Source organism: Nomascus leucogenys, chromosome 18, assembly GCF_006542625.1.
Source record: "Nomascus leucogenys isolate Asia chromosome 18, Asia_NLE_v1, whole genome shotgun sequence".
NCBI classification, from domain to species: domain Eukaryota; kingdom Metazoa; phylum Chordata; class Mammalia; order Primates; family Hylobatidae; genus Nomascus; species Nomascus leucogenys.
The window spans coordinates 29,405,254-29,422,474 of NC_044398.1; the positions used below are offsets into that span (position 1 = coordinate 29,405,254).

At 53.0% G+C, this 17,221-nt stretch overlaps 1 protein-coding gene across 1 annotated transcript in view; it reads right to left on the minus strand.

Moving 5' to 3' along the window:
• Positions 1-2,060: 2,060 nt before the first annotated feature.
• Positions 2,061-17,221, minus strand: part of ZCCHC24 (zinc finger CCHC-type containing 24) — a 62,791-nt gene continuing 47,630 nt past the window's right edge. The window contains exons 3-4 of the mRNA XM_030799149.1: positions 13,826-13,990; positions 2,061-6,211 (exon numbers count right to left, since the gene is read on the minus strand). Coding sequence (XP_030655009.1) covers positions 6,098-6,211; positions 13,826-13,990 — 279 coding nt within the window. The 3' untranslated portion in view covers positions 2,061-6,097. The remainder of the gene's footprint in view (positions 6,212-13,825; positions 13,991-17,221) is intronic.

Sequence of the window (17,221 nt, forward strand, 5' to 3'; positions counted from 1 at the left end):
GCAGGGCCACCCTCTCTGGATCCCTTGCCAGCCCTTTCTTTGGTGGACTCTGCTGTCTCCTGGGTCCTCAGCAGCCAGCTGCCTCTGGATACAGGCACTGAGTCCAACCGGAAATCCTTCCTGTCCAGGGAGTTACTGGTTTCCACGGCTCCAGGAGATGTCGAAATGCAGGCTGTGTTTGCCTTGGGTCTGTGTTCTTTCCACAGAAAACAAAACAAAACAAACACACAGGCGCATGCACACTGCCACACACTCAAAGACAAGGGCATGTAATCAAACAACAGCCCTGAAGCCCCAGCCTCAACATGCATGGGTGCCCAGTCAATGCTTACTGGGTGCGCAAAAGCACCTGGGGCCCTGGGTTCGAGGCCTGGCTCCCTGCGGAATCCCTGGTGGGATCAGTGGTTGGATGCTTCTGAGCCGCAGACAGTGGGAACAGGAGACCCACACTCCCCGGGCCCCTCCCGGGTGCAAGCAGTGTGCTTTGTCTTGTGTTCAGTGGGTTGTCTTATCCACACAACACTCCTGGGAGACCTGGGGCTTGGAGAGGGGGAAAGCCACCTACTGCCACACAGCTGGGGTGGCAGGGCTGGCCTGGCAGCAGTGCTGAAGGGGACAGGAGGGCCCTGAGACAGACACTGGCTCTGTGTCCTCAGATCTGCCCAGGAAGAGCAACAGCCCCACCCAGGCTGCTGGAGGACTTGGACTAGCAGAGGGCACGGTGTGGAGGAGGGGGTCCTTCATTCTCCTCTCACCCTGGTGGAGGTGGGTCCCCTCTCCACTCCCCTGCTGGGCCCGACTGGCAGCCACCTGCTTTCAGGCCAGCGACTCTGGCCATTCCACACACTGAGGGTAGGCACCGCGCAGGGAATTCTCTAGATGACAATCAGCAGGAAGGGGCTTTGTTCTGGGATTTGCTCTGTACCCCAAATAAGACAGGAGGTCTGGCCTTGGTGGTCTCTGTTCCTGCCTGTCTTTCCCCCTTCACATCCATGGTCCCTGACCCCAAGGACTGGCATTTTGTTTTCTCTGCTCCGTCTCAGAGGCCGCAGTCAGGGGGCGTGGGCTGACCCATAGGGATGTGCTTTGACTTTTACACGATTCAAAAATCCAGTTAACTCGTTAACTCATTGCCAAAATTTAAAACATGGACAATTTCACATAACAACTGGGATTTCCAGTTTTTCTCCTGCTGCCCCTCCCTCTCTCCCCAGGCAACATCATTCATAGATAGCAATAGTTGGCTGGAGCTGAAGACCGGGCACCCCTTGACAGGACTGTCTGCCCCCTGCCTCCTCCCCATCACCGTGGGTCCCACAGGAACACTAGGGACCATCTGAAGCCCAGTGCTGCTCAACTTTGATTGCACAATGGACTGAGCTGGGGGGCTTTACAAACTCAAAGACACCCTGGACCACTTCCTTGGCCTCCCTGGGGTGGGACCAAGACATGATGTTCTTAAAGCTCCTCAGGTGACTCAGGTGAGCAGCAAGGTTGAGAACAGCAAGAGCCGATGCTGGGCTTTGCAGGCAGGTGGCTGCTGACAGTCTTGCTTCATTGTGGTTCCCCATGGCCCTCAGCAGGAGCCCCACCTCATGACAGTCCAGGCTTTGGTCAGAAGAGGGGCCCCTGCGCCGTCTCCCCTGGACTGATCTGTTTGCTCACTGTGTGATGCTCTGTGTCTGGGCCCAAATCCTGATCTTGGCCGAGTGTGCCAAGTGGGAGCGGCCCAGGGCTGCCGTCTCCGAGGCAGATTCACTCCTATATATGGTCACCCGGGAGTCCCCCCGCTGAGTAAACGTGTGACCTCATCTGCTGACAATCTCACCCAGTCTGGGGCCAACTTGGGAAGGGCCGTCGCCCTGGAGAGTGTCCAGTTGGGGGCAGAGAGGCTGGGAGGAGGCAAATCAATGGCATGGAGGCAGGGCAATGACAAGATGACCCAGACCCAGGGGAGCTGAGGCCAGTCCCAAGTCTCTCTGATGCCTGCCCCATCTCCTGCCTCTGAAAGAGTCCAGCCTCCCCACACGCTTGCGTGAACAAGGAAACCTATGAGCTTCTTTTGCTTTTAAAAGTCCTTTTAATACAGCATGAAGAGGCTATATTTCTATAGGCGAGTCGTATACAGATTCTCCAGGAATAAGGCACACAACGGAATGCCATCCCAAGGGCTGCACTTCGGAGACGTCGGAGCCTTCTCCACGCACCTTCCGAGCTGGGCCCACGGGTTCTGTTTTGTCTTTTTAGCTGGACTCACACGTATGGACAGACACAGACACAGACGGGGTCACCGCATGGGGGTGGAGGAGGTCGGACGGCAAGGTTGGCAACAGAGAAGGATAAGCCTGTTGCCACAGCCCCCAGGGGACCGCTTGGCCATCTCGGTGAAGGCTGGAACACCCCCATTTCAGGGTTAGTCATTGGACTGAGCTACAATGTAGCGAGGTTGGATTAAATATTCGTTTAGAGTAGATTCAAGTCTATTAGATGCTGGAGGGCTGGTGTAAGGGCTCTGGTTGACATTTCCAAGTTCAAGGAGCATGGCCTGGAGGAGGCGTGGCTCAGATGGCAAAGCTCCCAAGCGGCGAGGCCAGGCTTTGCCCCACTTCTTCTTCCCTCCTGGGGCCCTGCTGATCGAGAGCCCTCCCACCAAGCCAAGATGCTGGTGGACCACAGAGGGGCTGGTCAGTCAAATAAGCTGCTTCCTCCCCTCGCCCACTCCCTGCCCCTCTACAAAATTAATAAAACCATAATAACAAGATAATAAGAAGAAGGTGCAAGAGAATGGATTACAATGCTGTTTGTTATCCTCAGTGGAAGAGGCACAAAGGGGTCACCATTCCCTTTTTCACTATGTATCGAATTATAGCTTCCCTTAAAAAAGGCAATACTTTCCAAAATACACATATGTATAAATACAGGACAAGAACATATTAATAAGTCTAAACACTTGAATAATATGCTGGCTACTTAATACTGATATTTTCATCCAGGGAAAACAACACAGAAAAACAACAATATGGCTTAAAGAATTGCAAAGATTTTTTTTCCTCATCAGAATTATGTACCAACTTCATATAATATTCTATGTAGACAATATTTCCTTCTGAATGTAGTTCAGTTGCATATTTTTACAGACCAAAGCATAGTAAAAAACAAACAAAAACCAACCAAAAACCCAATAGTGGGAAACAGAAAAGTTCTCACCATAAATATTTTCTTGCAGCTCAACCAGAAGGTTGGCAAAATACTTCCAGAAATCTTTGTTTGAGATTCTCTTGCCCTCCTGAAAGTTCTGAAGTTTTGAAAATGCCTCTCTTTTTGTTGTTTGTTTTAATCTCAAAAATCAAACAATTACATTTTTCTTTTCTTTTTCTTTTTCTTTTTCTTTTTTTTTAAAAAAAGGCCCTCAAATATATACAGACAAAAAATTACTGTGAAGATTTTTTTCGGGAAAAGCTACCAAATTCAGTGTTGTGAGAAAAACTGGTAACCATGCAGAAATTTTAACATCTATGAATCTTTTTTCCAAAATACACACATATTTTTTTTTAAAAAAGGAATTCTGTGTCAAGTATAACTCAAAATAAATACAAATTCACAAGTAGAACTATTGAATACTTCATATGGGGTAAACACCATTATCTCCCAACCAGATCGCTAGATCTACCAACTGCAAGCGATTGTCCCTTTTGAACGTACTAAAACCACACACTTTCCTGTCCCCTGGGCTCCTGGCCCTCTGAGCACTTAATTCTCATGGCACCTGCCCTGCATGGCAGGGGCTTTGCTGACCACAGAGAGTTCCCCAGTTCAGCCAGAGCCGAGTCAAGGGGAGTATGGAGGGTGGGCCTCCAAGCGGGAACCCCAGCCCCCAAGATGGCTGGCTCTGCACAGATGGCAGGGCAGTGGCTACCTGCTGAACAGCTCACTGGCAAGGTCACTTTGGGGTGATATCCCAACTCCCCTTAGCCCGTGCAGGGAAGCCCTGGCCTCCAGTGGTCTGGGGCCCGGGTTAGTTTTAGGGTGTGCCCCCCCCCACCACCTTTGCAGCACAGCTAGCAGGCTCCAGGCATCCTTGGGCCAAGGTCCCCGATGGCCGGGTCCCTGGAAGGGTTGGCACAGGCATGCCACCCACCACTGTGAACATTCTCTTTAGCAGTGCGGTAGGATGACTGTCAGTGGCAGCTTCTCCTTGGGGACAGAAGCCTGGGCCGGGGCCAACCCCAGCTCACCTCAACACCTTGGAGAAGACGGGGAACAACGTGCTCGGGGAGTCCTCAGTGGCAGTCCCCAGTGGTGGCAAGGGTGTCCAAAGCCTGCTGCCTGGCCTGGAGCAAATACACCTTTTTTAAGTGCTCAGAGGGTATGGCCCCTCAAATCCACCCTACAGCTCCCTGGCTGCAAATACACTCACTCCATCTTTTCAACTCGCTCCCTGGACCCCTGGTTAACACTTCACTGTAACTCCTCAGTTGTACAAAGCATTTTCGTTTGAATACAAAAGGCAACTGGACACCAGATGGGCATCCTTGAGCCATGGTAAACACTGAATTTCAGGCCCATTTCGTGGTCTGATTTTTTTTTTTTCCCACAGAGGCATAATGTAGGGGCAAAATCAAGAGACCCAGTTCTGACAGCCGGGAGAAAGGAAGGGTCATGACCATGGAAACGGGGCTTCTCATCTGGGAGAGAGAGGAGCTCATGATCCCGCCGCCAGCCAGGACAGTGGGCTCCCTGGCCAGGGACGTGCCACGAGGCCTCTCTGCTCCCTTGGGAGGTAGGAAATTATTGTCCCCATTTTAGAAAAGAGGGGTTCTGTGGCTTGTCTCAGGGTTCTCCATGTGAGGGGCTAGGAGACCGAGGTGAGAAGGAGGGGGCTCCTCCATGTTTGCAGGGATGAAAAGCAGGGCTGGGGCTGCAGGAGCCAGCAGGGGAGGACTCAGCATCCCTCAGCTTGACTTCCTAAGACACCAAGTGAATGGTCACGGTGCGGGGTACCTGGCACCTGGGAGGTTTCTCCCACCATTCAGGGTGAAACTCCCCAAGTAAAGCTCCCGGACGCAGCACCGGCCAGCCTGAATCCCAGAACAACAGAGCTGAAATGGCCCTCTGCTCTCTAGTGTTATGCTGTCATTTAACTAAAGGGGAAACTGAGGCCCGGAGATGCGAAGTCCTTGCCCAAGGTGACACAATGCATCGGCAGCAGGGCAAAGACTTGAGCCGAGTTCTCCCGAACGCCAGGCTTGTGTCTTTTCTGCTAGAACAGACACGCTGGGCTTCCACACTGGGCCCAATTATCTTGATGTGAACCCCCAGCGTGGGTGGGAGGTGGAGGGGAAGGAAAGGGAGTGGGGCTGACAAAACCTAAGGCAGTCTGGTGGGGGTCGTGTGAGGGGCTGCCCCACGTTCCCCAGGACACATCTGTCCAGCGTTCCGTGCCTCCCCTGCGCCTAACCCCTCCTATCTGGGTCCATAGGATGGGGAGGGGGCACATCCAGGTGCAATGCCAGTGATGTCAGAGGGGGTCAGGATTTGGGGCTTAAGGTGGGTAAGGGACAGAGAGTTCCACTCTGCAGCAGCTGCTAGAACACACGTCCCCTTGCCACAATTGCTGACTCAGGAAAGAAACAGGGATTTCTGAGAGTGGCTTTCCATACATGGCAAACCGGAAGGTTCTGGGTGGGGGCAGGCGGCCTGGCTGGTCTGGGGGAGGTTTGGGATTCACAGTAAATTTAGTGCACCTGTGGCCAATACAAGGCTGCTCACCCCAAAGAGGCTTTCCGAGGAGAGCCTTTGGGGACACCCAGGGCTCCTGGACATGGGCTTTTGCTTGCCTTTGTCCCCTCCACTGAGACCCCAGGCCCACCTGCAAAGAGCCCCAGACTCCCTGCTTTCCCTGGCCTGTGGGGGGCAGCAATGTCAGTAACACTGTCAACACACACAAGGCAAGGACGCTAAGAGCCCCCGGCCCAGCCCCGCAGGCCTGCGAGGGCACCCCACGCACAGGGCGACAAGCAGCCCCTCGGAGTAGCACAGGGAAGCAGCGTCTCCTCGGGCTGGTGGGGGGCGGCTCTGGGTGCGGGCGGGCAGCCGGTCACTGCACGCGACGGCAATAGTAACCCAGGACCTTGCACTTCTCGCAGAGGTGCTGCGGGTGCTCCTTGCTCTGGTCGGACACGTCCAGGCCATCGGGCTTCTCCAGGGGTCTCTGCAGAGAGAAGGAGGAAGGGGCCCAGGGGAGTGAGGGGAGAGAAAGACAGAAACACAGAGACAGACAGGGAGAGACACACAGAGACAGACAGGTGAGACAGGTACACAGGGAGGGGACCAGACAGACAGGGAGGCACACCTCTACAGAGACAGAGACTGACAGACACAGAGAGGGAGAGACACACACCCGATGAGGGGTGGGGAGAGGGCGCCTGTGGTCACAGGTTGTTTCAGCCATGGTGCTGGGGCCCTCCTGCTGAGCCCACATGCAGGCGTCTGAGTCCTGGGACACACAGGTGGGGCCCTGGGCTGGGCCAGGGCTGTGGAGGGGCCTTGTACCCGGCACCCTGGCCATGTGCACTGCTCTCCTCTGCCCTGAGTGCTGCCTGAGGAGCCAGCACCTGAAGCTCACGTGAGTCCAGGTTAGAGGCAGGACACGGGTGCAGCCTGTCAGATGAGGAAACCCAGACCCACAGCAATGGAGGCCTGGACCTACATCTCCCGACCCCAGCATCTGGCGCCTCTTCCCTGGCCACTCTCCACTCGCACCTCTGCTTGTGTGGCCTCAGAACTCAAGGGAAGCCTAACCCGGACACAGTCGCAGTGCTTCGGGCTTGCGGTGAGCGAGCTCCATAAGTGTTGATTGACCCGCACATCTCAGGGCCAGCCCAGTGCCCTATTTGTTGAGGCTGCATGAATGAAACCTCAGTTTTCTATCAAGGAACCTGAGGCCCAGAGAAGGGAGGTGACTTGCCGGGCCTATCCTGCCACCCACTCACTGGGTGATTGCAGGGAGCCTCCATTTCCATATCTGTGAAGTGGGCCATTCACAGTGCCTGGTTTGCAGGGGACTGGGAGGATCCAGAGAGATGCCTGGGAGTGTGTGAACTGGACAGCGGAAGGCACAGACGAGCACATTTCTATTAGAGAGGGAGATTCCCTGCTCGCTCTTTTCCTCCCCTCCTGACTCTCCAAAGCTGGCGAAGACTTGTTTCCCTGGAGAATTTATGGAGGCCATGAGGAACAGCTCCCGAGTGGATGCTTTCTTGGCCAGCTCACGGGAATGCTGCCTTCTCTCCAGCTGGAGCCCCTGCCTGCAGAAGGGTCCTCTGCATGGACATGCGGGGCTCACAGGAAGCTGGTCAGGGCCAGCTGGGGGTCACATGCCCAGGAGAGGGGGCAGGAAAACCTGGACTGCAGACCATGCCCCGGGATGACAGGGGAGGGCACCAGAGGGTGTGCTCTGTCCCCCGGCCAGGCTGTGAATGGCTCAAAAGTAGTATACTGGCTTCTCCACCCAATCCACAGTCTTGGCCCCAAGAGGACACTCAGAGCAGTCTGGGAATGGAAGAGTCAGAAGGTTCTAGAAGGCAGGTGGGGAGACTGTGGTGGGAGGGTTCTGATCCAGGGACCACCCTTCTGCCCCTGGCCCAGGGGTCATAAAACCCATCCCTGTGCTCCCAGGCTTAAAGTCACAAAGCCAAGGCCTGGAGGGAAAGACAGGCACGTCAACCACATCACAAGAGGCTTTCAGGTGACTGGCTTCCCTGTCTAGCTTTCGTCCTGGCCAGGGAAAGAGGAGTTTGATTTCTTGTCAGACCTGGGCTCGAATGCCGGCTCTGCTACCTAAGAGCTGTGTGACCTTGGGCAGGCCACCTGCCCCCTCTGGTCTCCATGCTCCCATCTGTGAACAGGGATTCTGATAACAGCTTTCTCATGGGCTTGTTCTTACCAGACAACTCAATGGAGATAATGAATACAAAGAGCCCGGCATGCAGAAGCTGTCGTGGTTTGTCTTATCAGTGGGAGGGGGACACCAGCTGGTGGAGGGCTATCAAAATTAAGCCAAGATCCCAAGGTGAAAGGACCTAGGAAGGGCACATTCCCTGCTCTCCTGGACGTCCCAGGGAGACCTCCAACAGCTCCTCCATTTGGGGCTTGGGTGCCCTCAGGGCTGGAGAGCTGCCTGCTGGCAGAGCCCATCGCTCAGTTTACTGCCTGCATTGTAAGAAGTCTTCCCACCTTGAGTTAGAATCTGGGTCCCTGTCACCTCATCCTGGAGATCCCAGCCACACAGACTCTGCTTGGCTCCCAAAGGATGGTCCGATCAGTATAGTCGTGAAATGTCCCCTCCAGCACACCAAAACAAAGCTGGTTTGCAGCCCCCACCCCCTTGACTGGCCAGGGCCTCTTCCTGGACCCAGTCTTCCAGGACAGGCCAGAAAGGCCAGACTCAGCAGGCCCCACACAACCCCCACTCCCCATGGCTTACACGTTATGTGGCAAAGTACTGCCACCTAAGTCAGGCCACCTAATGTCACCACCTCCCTGTGAGTGGCACAGGGAGGAAACAGGTCACAGATGTATGGGGAAGGGAGTTTCCACAGATGAGGCAACTGAGGCTCCAAGACATTAGGGACATCCCTGGGGCCCGCAGTGAGGAGGTAGTAGGTGTGTGGCCTTCCAGCCACACATGCTGTTTCCAAGCCCTGCACTGCAGGGACATATTGCCTACTGCCTGCAGCTGGCCCCACTGGCTACACTGTATTGGGGCTCAGGGCCAGCTTATGACCAGTGCCCACCCCAGACTGCAGCACTCCCTCCCAGCCCGTCTGAGTCCCTGGCTTTCTGTCCCCAGGGCAGCACCCTCTTGTGTTTGGTGGAGGGGAGCCTGTCTTCACAGGCACAGCGCTCTACCCTGGGAATTCACTGGCACCTGCCAGCTACACCCACCCTGACTGTTATCTGCCTTCTGAGTCTTCATCTCTGGGGCTGACAGAGGTTTGGCAGGCCCAGGACTGAGGGCAGAACCTCCATGGAGACTGAAGGGGTCATTGCCAGCTTGTTTTGAAGACTGTTCTGCAGAACTCTGTGTCTGCTGTCTTCTGCAACGTCTCCATATGACATGGTATCACCAAAGTCAGATAGACAGAGCTTTGCATGCCAGCTCTGCCACCTATCAGCTAAGGGCTGTTGGGAAGGATCTTTCTCTTCTACAACCTCAACTTGCCCTTTTGGGATCTGGGTGGGAGGTTAATAACATTCACTGCCTTTTTCCTAGTTTGTGTGTGCATGTGTGTGTGTGTGTGTGTGTGTGTCTGTGTCTGTGTGATAGAGAAGTAAATAAGATGACTGTCTTATTTTTATTTTTTATTTAATTTTATTTTTTTAGACAGAGTCTCATTCTGTTGCCTAGGCTGGAGTGCAGTGATGCTATCTCAGCTCAGAGCAACCTCTGTCTCCTGGGTTCAAGTGATTCTCCTGCCTCAGCCTCCCAAGTAGCTGGGATTACAGGTGCACACACCACCACCCAGCTAATTTTTGTATTTTTAGTAGAGACGGGGTTTCGCTGTGTTGGCCAGGCTGGTCTTGAACTCCTGACCTCAAGTGATCCTCCCACTTTGGCCTCCCAAAGTGTTGAGATTACAGGCGTGAGCCACTGCGCCTGGCTGACTGTCTTTTTTAGAGACAGGGCCACTGTCACATAGGCTGGAGTGCAGTTAATCCTCCCACCTTAGCCTTCCAAGTAGCTGGGACCACAGGCATGCACCACAATACCTGGCTAATTGTTTAAAATATTTTTTTTTTATATACAGACGAGGTCTCACTGTATTGACCAGGCTTGTCTTGAACTCCTGGGCTCAAGCAATCCTCCCACCTTGGCCTCCCAAAGTGCTGGGACTACAGGTATGAGCCACTGTGCCCAGCTGAGATGATTGTCTTATTTTATAACCATAAAAAGCTCCGGAAGACTTAGTGATCGCTGTGTGACCTTTAGCAAATCACTTAACTTCTCTGGGACTCAATTTTCTTCTCCATAAAATGGGGGCTAAGTCTGTAGGCTAACTCTACATGATAGGGTTGCTGTGAAGAGTAAATTAGTCTATGCAAAGGGATTAGAACAGTGCCTGGCACATAGAGAGCACCCAAAATGTTGACCAGTATTGGTATCATGTGTTATATAAGGTTAGGGGCAGCATGGGGGCAGCGGAAACAGCGAAGTCCCGGGTGAAATGATCTCGAAACATCCTTGCCAGCACCCTCCTGGGCTCATCTGAGCTGCGCCCCTTCCTTGGCCATGACCCCATGGTGGGGGTTCCCTCTGTGGGCCCGGGCCCTGGCTCGACTGCTCAGCCCCGTTTGGCCTGCCACTGGGCGAGGAGCCTGGAGAAGCTGTCGAGACACTCCCCTCTGCCGACGGAAAACACTCGGCAGCTGGGGCTGACCGTGGTGGAGGGCCTCCCCTACTCCCTGCAGCAAGGCAAGGTCTTCTTGAGGGGACTGGAGCCGGTATGGGGAGCTGCAGCTGGAGGCCGACAGGAAGCAGATGTGGTGGCCAGGAGAGTGGGGAAGTGGGGGGTTCTCCAGAGACGGAGGCCACACAGGTCAGGGCTCTGTGGGGCAGGAGAAATAAACCAGCCCCCTCCACCGCGGGGCGCCATGGGGAGCACCGCCGCTGGGCTCTTCAAAGGCTCCCGACAGCTGGGGGATAGAGAGGCACCACCCTCACACCCCCTCCCAGTTTGGGAGCTCAGGAGAGGAGATAGAGCCCTGGGCGGTGGGAGACCTGAGTTCTAGGGCCCCTTGACACCAGCTGACTGGTCACTGGTCACTTGACTACTCAAGTCCTGTCTCCTTTTGGGGCCTCAGTGTCCCCAGTGCACACAGTAGGTGCTCAACAGTGGCCTAACGACTGGAAGAGGGGAAGGGCCCAGCCACACACTCTTGAGGGATCCTTTAGATTGGGTCCTGGGAGAGCTGATCCTGACTGTGGAGATGGGGGACAGGTGGTCAGGGAGCTGTGCTGGGACTGAGCTGGGCAGGATGGAGATGGTGAGGCAGGTGAGGCCGTTGCCAGCTTGGGGATGGTGACACAAGCCAGGAATGGGCCTGGCATTGTGGAAGAGGCATGGTGAGGAGCCCTGCCCAGCCAGATGCTGGGGCAATATCGGGGCAGGAGCTGAGGGCTGGAGCCACTGCAGAGACTGGATTCCTGTGGGGCTTGGGTGCACAGGCTGGGCCCTGTCTCTCTGCTTAAGTCACAGAGGAGGTCGTAAGGATCCAGCCCCCAGGACTGTCAGCACAGACCCCAGCAGCCCCCATACATCTGAGGCCCTGCAGAAACTGGGCTGTTCCTGACTCCTGCCCCCAGCCAGCCACCATTATCTGCCTTCCCTCCTCCCCTGCTCCCTCCCAGGCCACTTATCTGCCCTTCCAGGCTCCAAGCTATCCTCCAGGCCCCCGGTCTACTGACCTTCTACCCCATCAGAGCTCTGTCTCACATCTCTCCCTCAGGGGAGCCTTCCCCCAGTAGCTCCCGGAGCCCTCTCCCCTCCTGTCTCCTCTGTCTGCTTGTCCTTTGTGGTGACTCAGCACACATGGAAGGCCCACCCCACCCCTGGCTCCTCCATCCCCCACTACCTCATCGACAGTGACCTTTCCCTCCCACCACCCCTCAGCCACACCCTAGACTTGGGCTTCTTCAGAAACCACCCATCTCTGCCCCCTCGTTCTCTCCTTCCATTCCACTGGCTCCCAGACTCCACCCAGTCCACAGGCCCACCCGGCCTCCCTCTCCACCAGTCCCCTCTAGCTTCCCTTCCCTGCTGATGCCCCACAATGAAGCACGCTCATCATACTTTTACAAATAGGCCCACCCCCCAACCATCTGCCCTCTGGAGTGGTCGCCCAGCCAACCTCTGCCCTGTGGACCCTCCGTACACCAGGCCTGGCCTGCACCTGCCAGGCGAGCTGTACTGGAACAAGTCACGGAACTAGGCTGACGCCTGCCACTGCATTAGGATCGTGCACCTCCCCGGGCCTGGGATGCAGCTGGATGGTCCAGCCAGCTTTCTCTAGCAGGCTTCTTCCTTGCTCATCCTTTCTCAAGCCCGCCCCAGCCCGCTTGTCTCCCATTTACTGACAAAACAGAAGCCTTGGATGTGAGGTTCTTCTTTGCACCATCCAACCCATGAACCTTCCTAATTACCCCCCTTCTCCCTCCCTCCTGTGCCGATGGGTGAAGCATCCCCCATTTTGCCCCTGCATCATCAGCCTTTTGCTGTCTTCTAGATCATTCTCACCAGACTACACTGGGCTCTAGGCTCTACTATCTCCACAACACCCAGCCCAAGGGCTCCTTCCCGGTTGCGGCCACTGCTGTGATTCTCTCGACAATCAAACTCTCCTCAAGAGAGTGGACAATGAGGCATTCCGTCTGCAGCCAGATCCACACCAGCCTCCCCTGACACTGCTCCATGGACACTGCCTTGACCTTCAGGCCAGCTACAAATCAGCACCTCCACTCTCACCCTCATGCCTGACTGGCCGGGCTTCTGTGCTTCTCAAACCTTGGTTGTAGTTCAAGTTCCCCAGGTAAAAGTAATGCTTTTGTTTTGCTTTGTAAAATTTGAGGACCATCGCCTTATTGCCAAATTTCCAAGGCACTCCTCTGTGGTCTCTGTACCTGACATTTGAGCACCAACTACCAGCCAAGCCTCCAACAGCACTCTCCCGACCCCACCCCCGGCTTCTAGGACTCCACGCTCCCTGGTTCTCCTTCTCCTTACTGGGTCTTCCTCCACTATCTGACCGTCAAACACTGGCATTCAGCAACACTTGATCTAGGGAATCCCTTCTCTACTCTGTCGACATTCTTTCTGCAGGAACTCAAATCCATTCCCTACTACGTTTAGGTTGATGACACCCACTTATGTATGGGCCATCTTGACTTCTCACATGAGCTTCAGAAATACAGATCTAACTGCCTTCTTGACATTTCTAATTGGATTTTTGCGAACATCTCAAATGTAACCTGTATCAGAGGACCCCTGCTTTCATTTCCAACACCTGTGTCCTGCCCAGGCTGCCCAGTCCAGGAACGACCTCCTCTATCCATTCAGGTGCTCCAGCCTGCCTGGGGTGGGACTGTTCTCCTGGGCTCCTATTCTTCCCCCACATTCCACCACCAATCTGGTGATGCTTGGTGTCACATCCAGCTCCAGAGCCACCTCCAGAGCCACCTCCCTCCCAGCTTGTATGAGGCTATGCTATTGGCTTTCCCACTGGTTTCCACACTCAATCTCTGCACACAACCAGAGTAACTGACTTAAAATGAATCTGGAAGCCCTGCTGCTCTTGGGTCCCTCGTTCCCCCCGTCCTCCAGGTCCCCGAGTCAGCATCAGCCTCTCTGAGTGGCTTTCCCTGTGCGGCTGCCTGAGGTAAGACCTTCCTAGGAGGAGCTGGCCCTACCCCTCCCACATGCCCAGGCCTGGTGCACACAGCCACCCTGTTGACACTGGCTGACTAGATGGATCAAGGAAGGAAATTCGAGTTTTCTGCTGCTTCCTGCTGTCCGCACATCTCTGTCTCACAACAGCACGCCCTGTTGACTAGTTTTACAATTCCCCAGGGTTCTCTGGTCTCAAGATCTTGGTGCAGTTGCCCCATCATCCTCCTTCCCTTCCCTCCCCTCCCATTTCAGATGAGACAAGGAAAGAAAGGGTCAACTTAGAGGGATCTCCCTCATAGGAGGGAGTAAACTGAGGCCTGGTAAGGGAAAAGTCGCCCTCCCACGGTCCTTCCGAGAAGGCCCCAGCCCGCCCGGCTCACCTGCTTGTGCGGGTACACGTTGATGTGGCACTTGATGCACTCCTGCCCCATGTTGGCCCAGGAGTTCCCGCTCATCCATTTTCTCTTGCACTTGGGACACTTGTACTCGCCGAAGCAGCGCTTTTTGCCCTGGTATGGAGTCAGGCCCTCGCCTTTGGGGCGTGCCTACAGGGCAGGAAGCAAACACAGGGGATTGGCATCCAAAGGCCAAGATGATGCCCCACAGGGTTCCCCTGGCCTCCGCCTCAGTTTTCATGTCCTGCGTCCATGCGTGCAGCACCTTCTGTTCCCAGTCTAGACAATACCAGAGTCGTCCCCACAGCACAGACGGGAATCCCACAGCTGGGAGGCACATCGGGAGCAGAAAACAGAGGAGATGGTGAAAAACAGAGCAGATGGCACACGTCTCTTCTGGATTTAAGGAGTAAAGTACTCAATGGTGGCTGGAAATTACTTCCTTAACTCACACGTCATCAAGGGCAGCTGGTCTCATGGGCCTGCACACAGGCACTCTTTGGCCTACCCAGCAGTGTGCTTTAAAGGGTCATTGAAGAGGCAATACAAGCACGGAAACTGGTGGCAGTGCCAATGAGTCTTCCTCCTCCCTGCACCCAGTCAGCTCTCCTACTAGGAGGCAATCTAAATTCCCTCACACCACTCCAAAGGTGGGCCCTGCATTTACAGATGCATATGACATGCACATTTGTACATACATTCTTTTCCCTCATGAAAATGGAAACAGATTATCCATCTGGCTCTGCATCTTCCTGGTTCTGCATCTTCCATTCTAAAAATTTATCTTATTTTATTTTTTCGAGACAGGGTCTCGATATATTGGCAGGCTGGACTCAAACTCCTGGGCTCAAGGGATCCTCCTGCCGCAGTCACCTGAGTAGCTGGGGCTACGTAGGTGCATACAGCTGTGCCTGGCTACCGTTTTTTTACTGAATAATATATCTTAGCGTTTTCCCTACATCACTACAAATAGAGATACTGCATTCTGTTTAACAGCTGCACACAGTATGAGTCCATGCAAGCTCCATAGTGCATTGATCAGTTACTATTTTAGAACACCTAGCTTATTTCTCTTCTTCCATTATTACAAACAATGCTATAATGAATAACTTCATATATGTATCATTTTGCACATGTGTAAGTGTATTTGTGAATATAGAAGTGAAATTGTTGGGTCAATGGGTATGAGCACCACTAATTTTTAAAGAGCAAATTGCCACTGCCCCTCCCCACATACTGCAGGTATCCCAACTTAACATTCCATATCAGCATCAACAGAGTTTTCATTATCACCAATCTAAAAGGTAGAAAGTCTTCTCAGAGGAGCTTTGACTTGTATGTCTTTTATTATGAGCAAGAGTGAATTTGCCATGCATTTAAGAATTACTTGTGTTTCCTTTGTGAACTATTTGTTCATACTTTTTGTGATTCTTTTTTCACGCAGGAGTAGCCTAATATTTTTCTTGTTGATTTGTAACTGCATTTTATATATGAAAGAAACTAGCTGTCTCCCACACAGTGTTATTTTAACAGCTTTGCTGATATAATTCATGTATCTTACAGTTTACCCATTTAAAGTGGACAAATCAATTGGTTTTAAGTATATTCACAGAGTATACAGTCATCACCACAATCTAATTCTAGAATTTTTTTATTGCCCACCCAAAAGTAGCCCTATATCCAGTAATAGTCCTTCCCCATCCTACTTCCACTTCCTTACCCCACACAGCCCTAGGCAGCCACTAATGTACTTTCTGTCTGTCTGGATTTCGCCATTCTAGGTATTTAATATAAGTAGAAACATACAACATTTGTCCTTTTCTGTCTGGCTTCACTTAGTGTCATGTTTTCAAGGTTTATTCATGCTATAGCATATGTCAGTACTTCAATCCTTTTTGTTGCCAAATAATATTCCACTGTATGGATATGCCATGTTTTATTAGCCCATTTATCAGATGATAGACACTGGGGCTGTTTCTAATATTTGACTATTATGAATAGTGCTATTATGAACATTCACGTGCAAGCTGCAAGTGTTTTTAAAAGTTGAATGAGTTACCCTAATATTTGCAAATGGGAGATTTCACACAGAAATACGACCACACTGGTCTAGAATCCTTGCTGGCTGAGGTTAAGGAGTGGCTGCCCCATCAGCTTGCATGCACGTGCTTCCTCCACATCACTTCTGCTCCCACCAGCTAGAGCTGAACTTACGTTCTCTACTAGGCCCTCGCAGGCTTTGAGTTGGAGAGGCTTAAATGCAGGCTCTCCACAGTGGCTATTCAAAGTGTGGTCCCCGGACCAACAGCGACAGCACCACCAGCTTGTTAGAAACGTAGAGTCTCGAGCCCCACCTTGGATCTGCAGAATCAGAACTGCATTTTAACAAGAGCCCCAGGGAATTCATATGCCATTATGTTAAAGAAGTGCTGGGCTATGAGCTGTTGTTGCCATAGTAACTTTCCTTGGGGAACTGCCCATTTAGGAAGTGGTGCGTAATGGTTAAGGGCACACATTCTGGATCCAGATCCTAGCTCTTGGGCAAGTTACTTCACAAGGATAAGGATAGTAACTACCATATAAGACTGTTCTGAGGATTAAATGAGCTGAGGATTAAACGCAAAACATTTAGAACAGTGCCTGGCACACAGAAGACAAAACAGGAATATTAGTGCCATTATTATTTATTAATGTAGAACAAAAAGTGGTATATAAAATTGGTACATAGCTTCTTCCTTTAGTAATCATGCCTCTTTGTCCCAGGCGCCATTACTACCACTTGGTGATAGCCTGCTAGAATTTCAGGCAAAACACTAAGAGGGGACACATGTGCTGAGTGCGCACATCTAAAGTTAGAAAGTGACACCAACACCACCCTGATCTCCTGGGCCCACTGCCTAATGTCTTTGGATCCTCAGTGGCCTTCCTGGCAGCTGTAACATTCTTGGGAGAAGGTTCAGCCTGAGCTCCAGGGTAGGGCTGCCCTCAGCACTGGTCAGATCTGAGAGAGGGGTCAGCCACACCCAGGGGAGTGCTCAGTGGGCAGCTAGGGCCTGGGGGCCAGTCACTTTGTAATAGAGGGGTCAACATGTGCCTCTGAAGGCACACTGAGCTCTGTTGATCTCAAGTTAGTGCGTGTCCCTCTGACTGTTTCTGGTGCTACCTTCTCCTTCACCTGGGGTCTGGAACCTGTGACTTCTAAGCCACCCCCTCTATCACAACCCCTCATCTTCCATTATCTGAAATAAAGCACTGGATGAACTCCCACATGTCTCCCCAGAAGCATCTACGTCTTCAGAGGGGATGAGGGGGCAGGCATGGGTGCCTCCCTGATGCTGAGGTCTGAGACTCCTTGATTGAAAGTGGGAACTTGGGGACTCT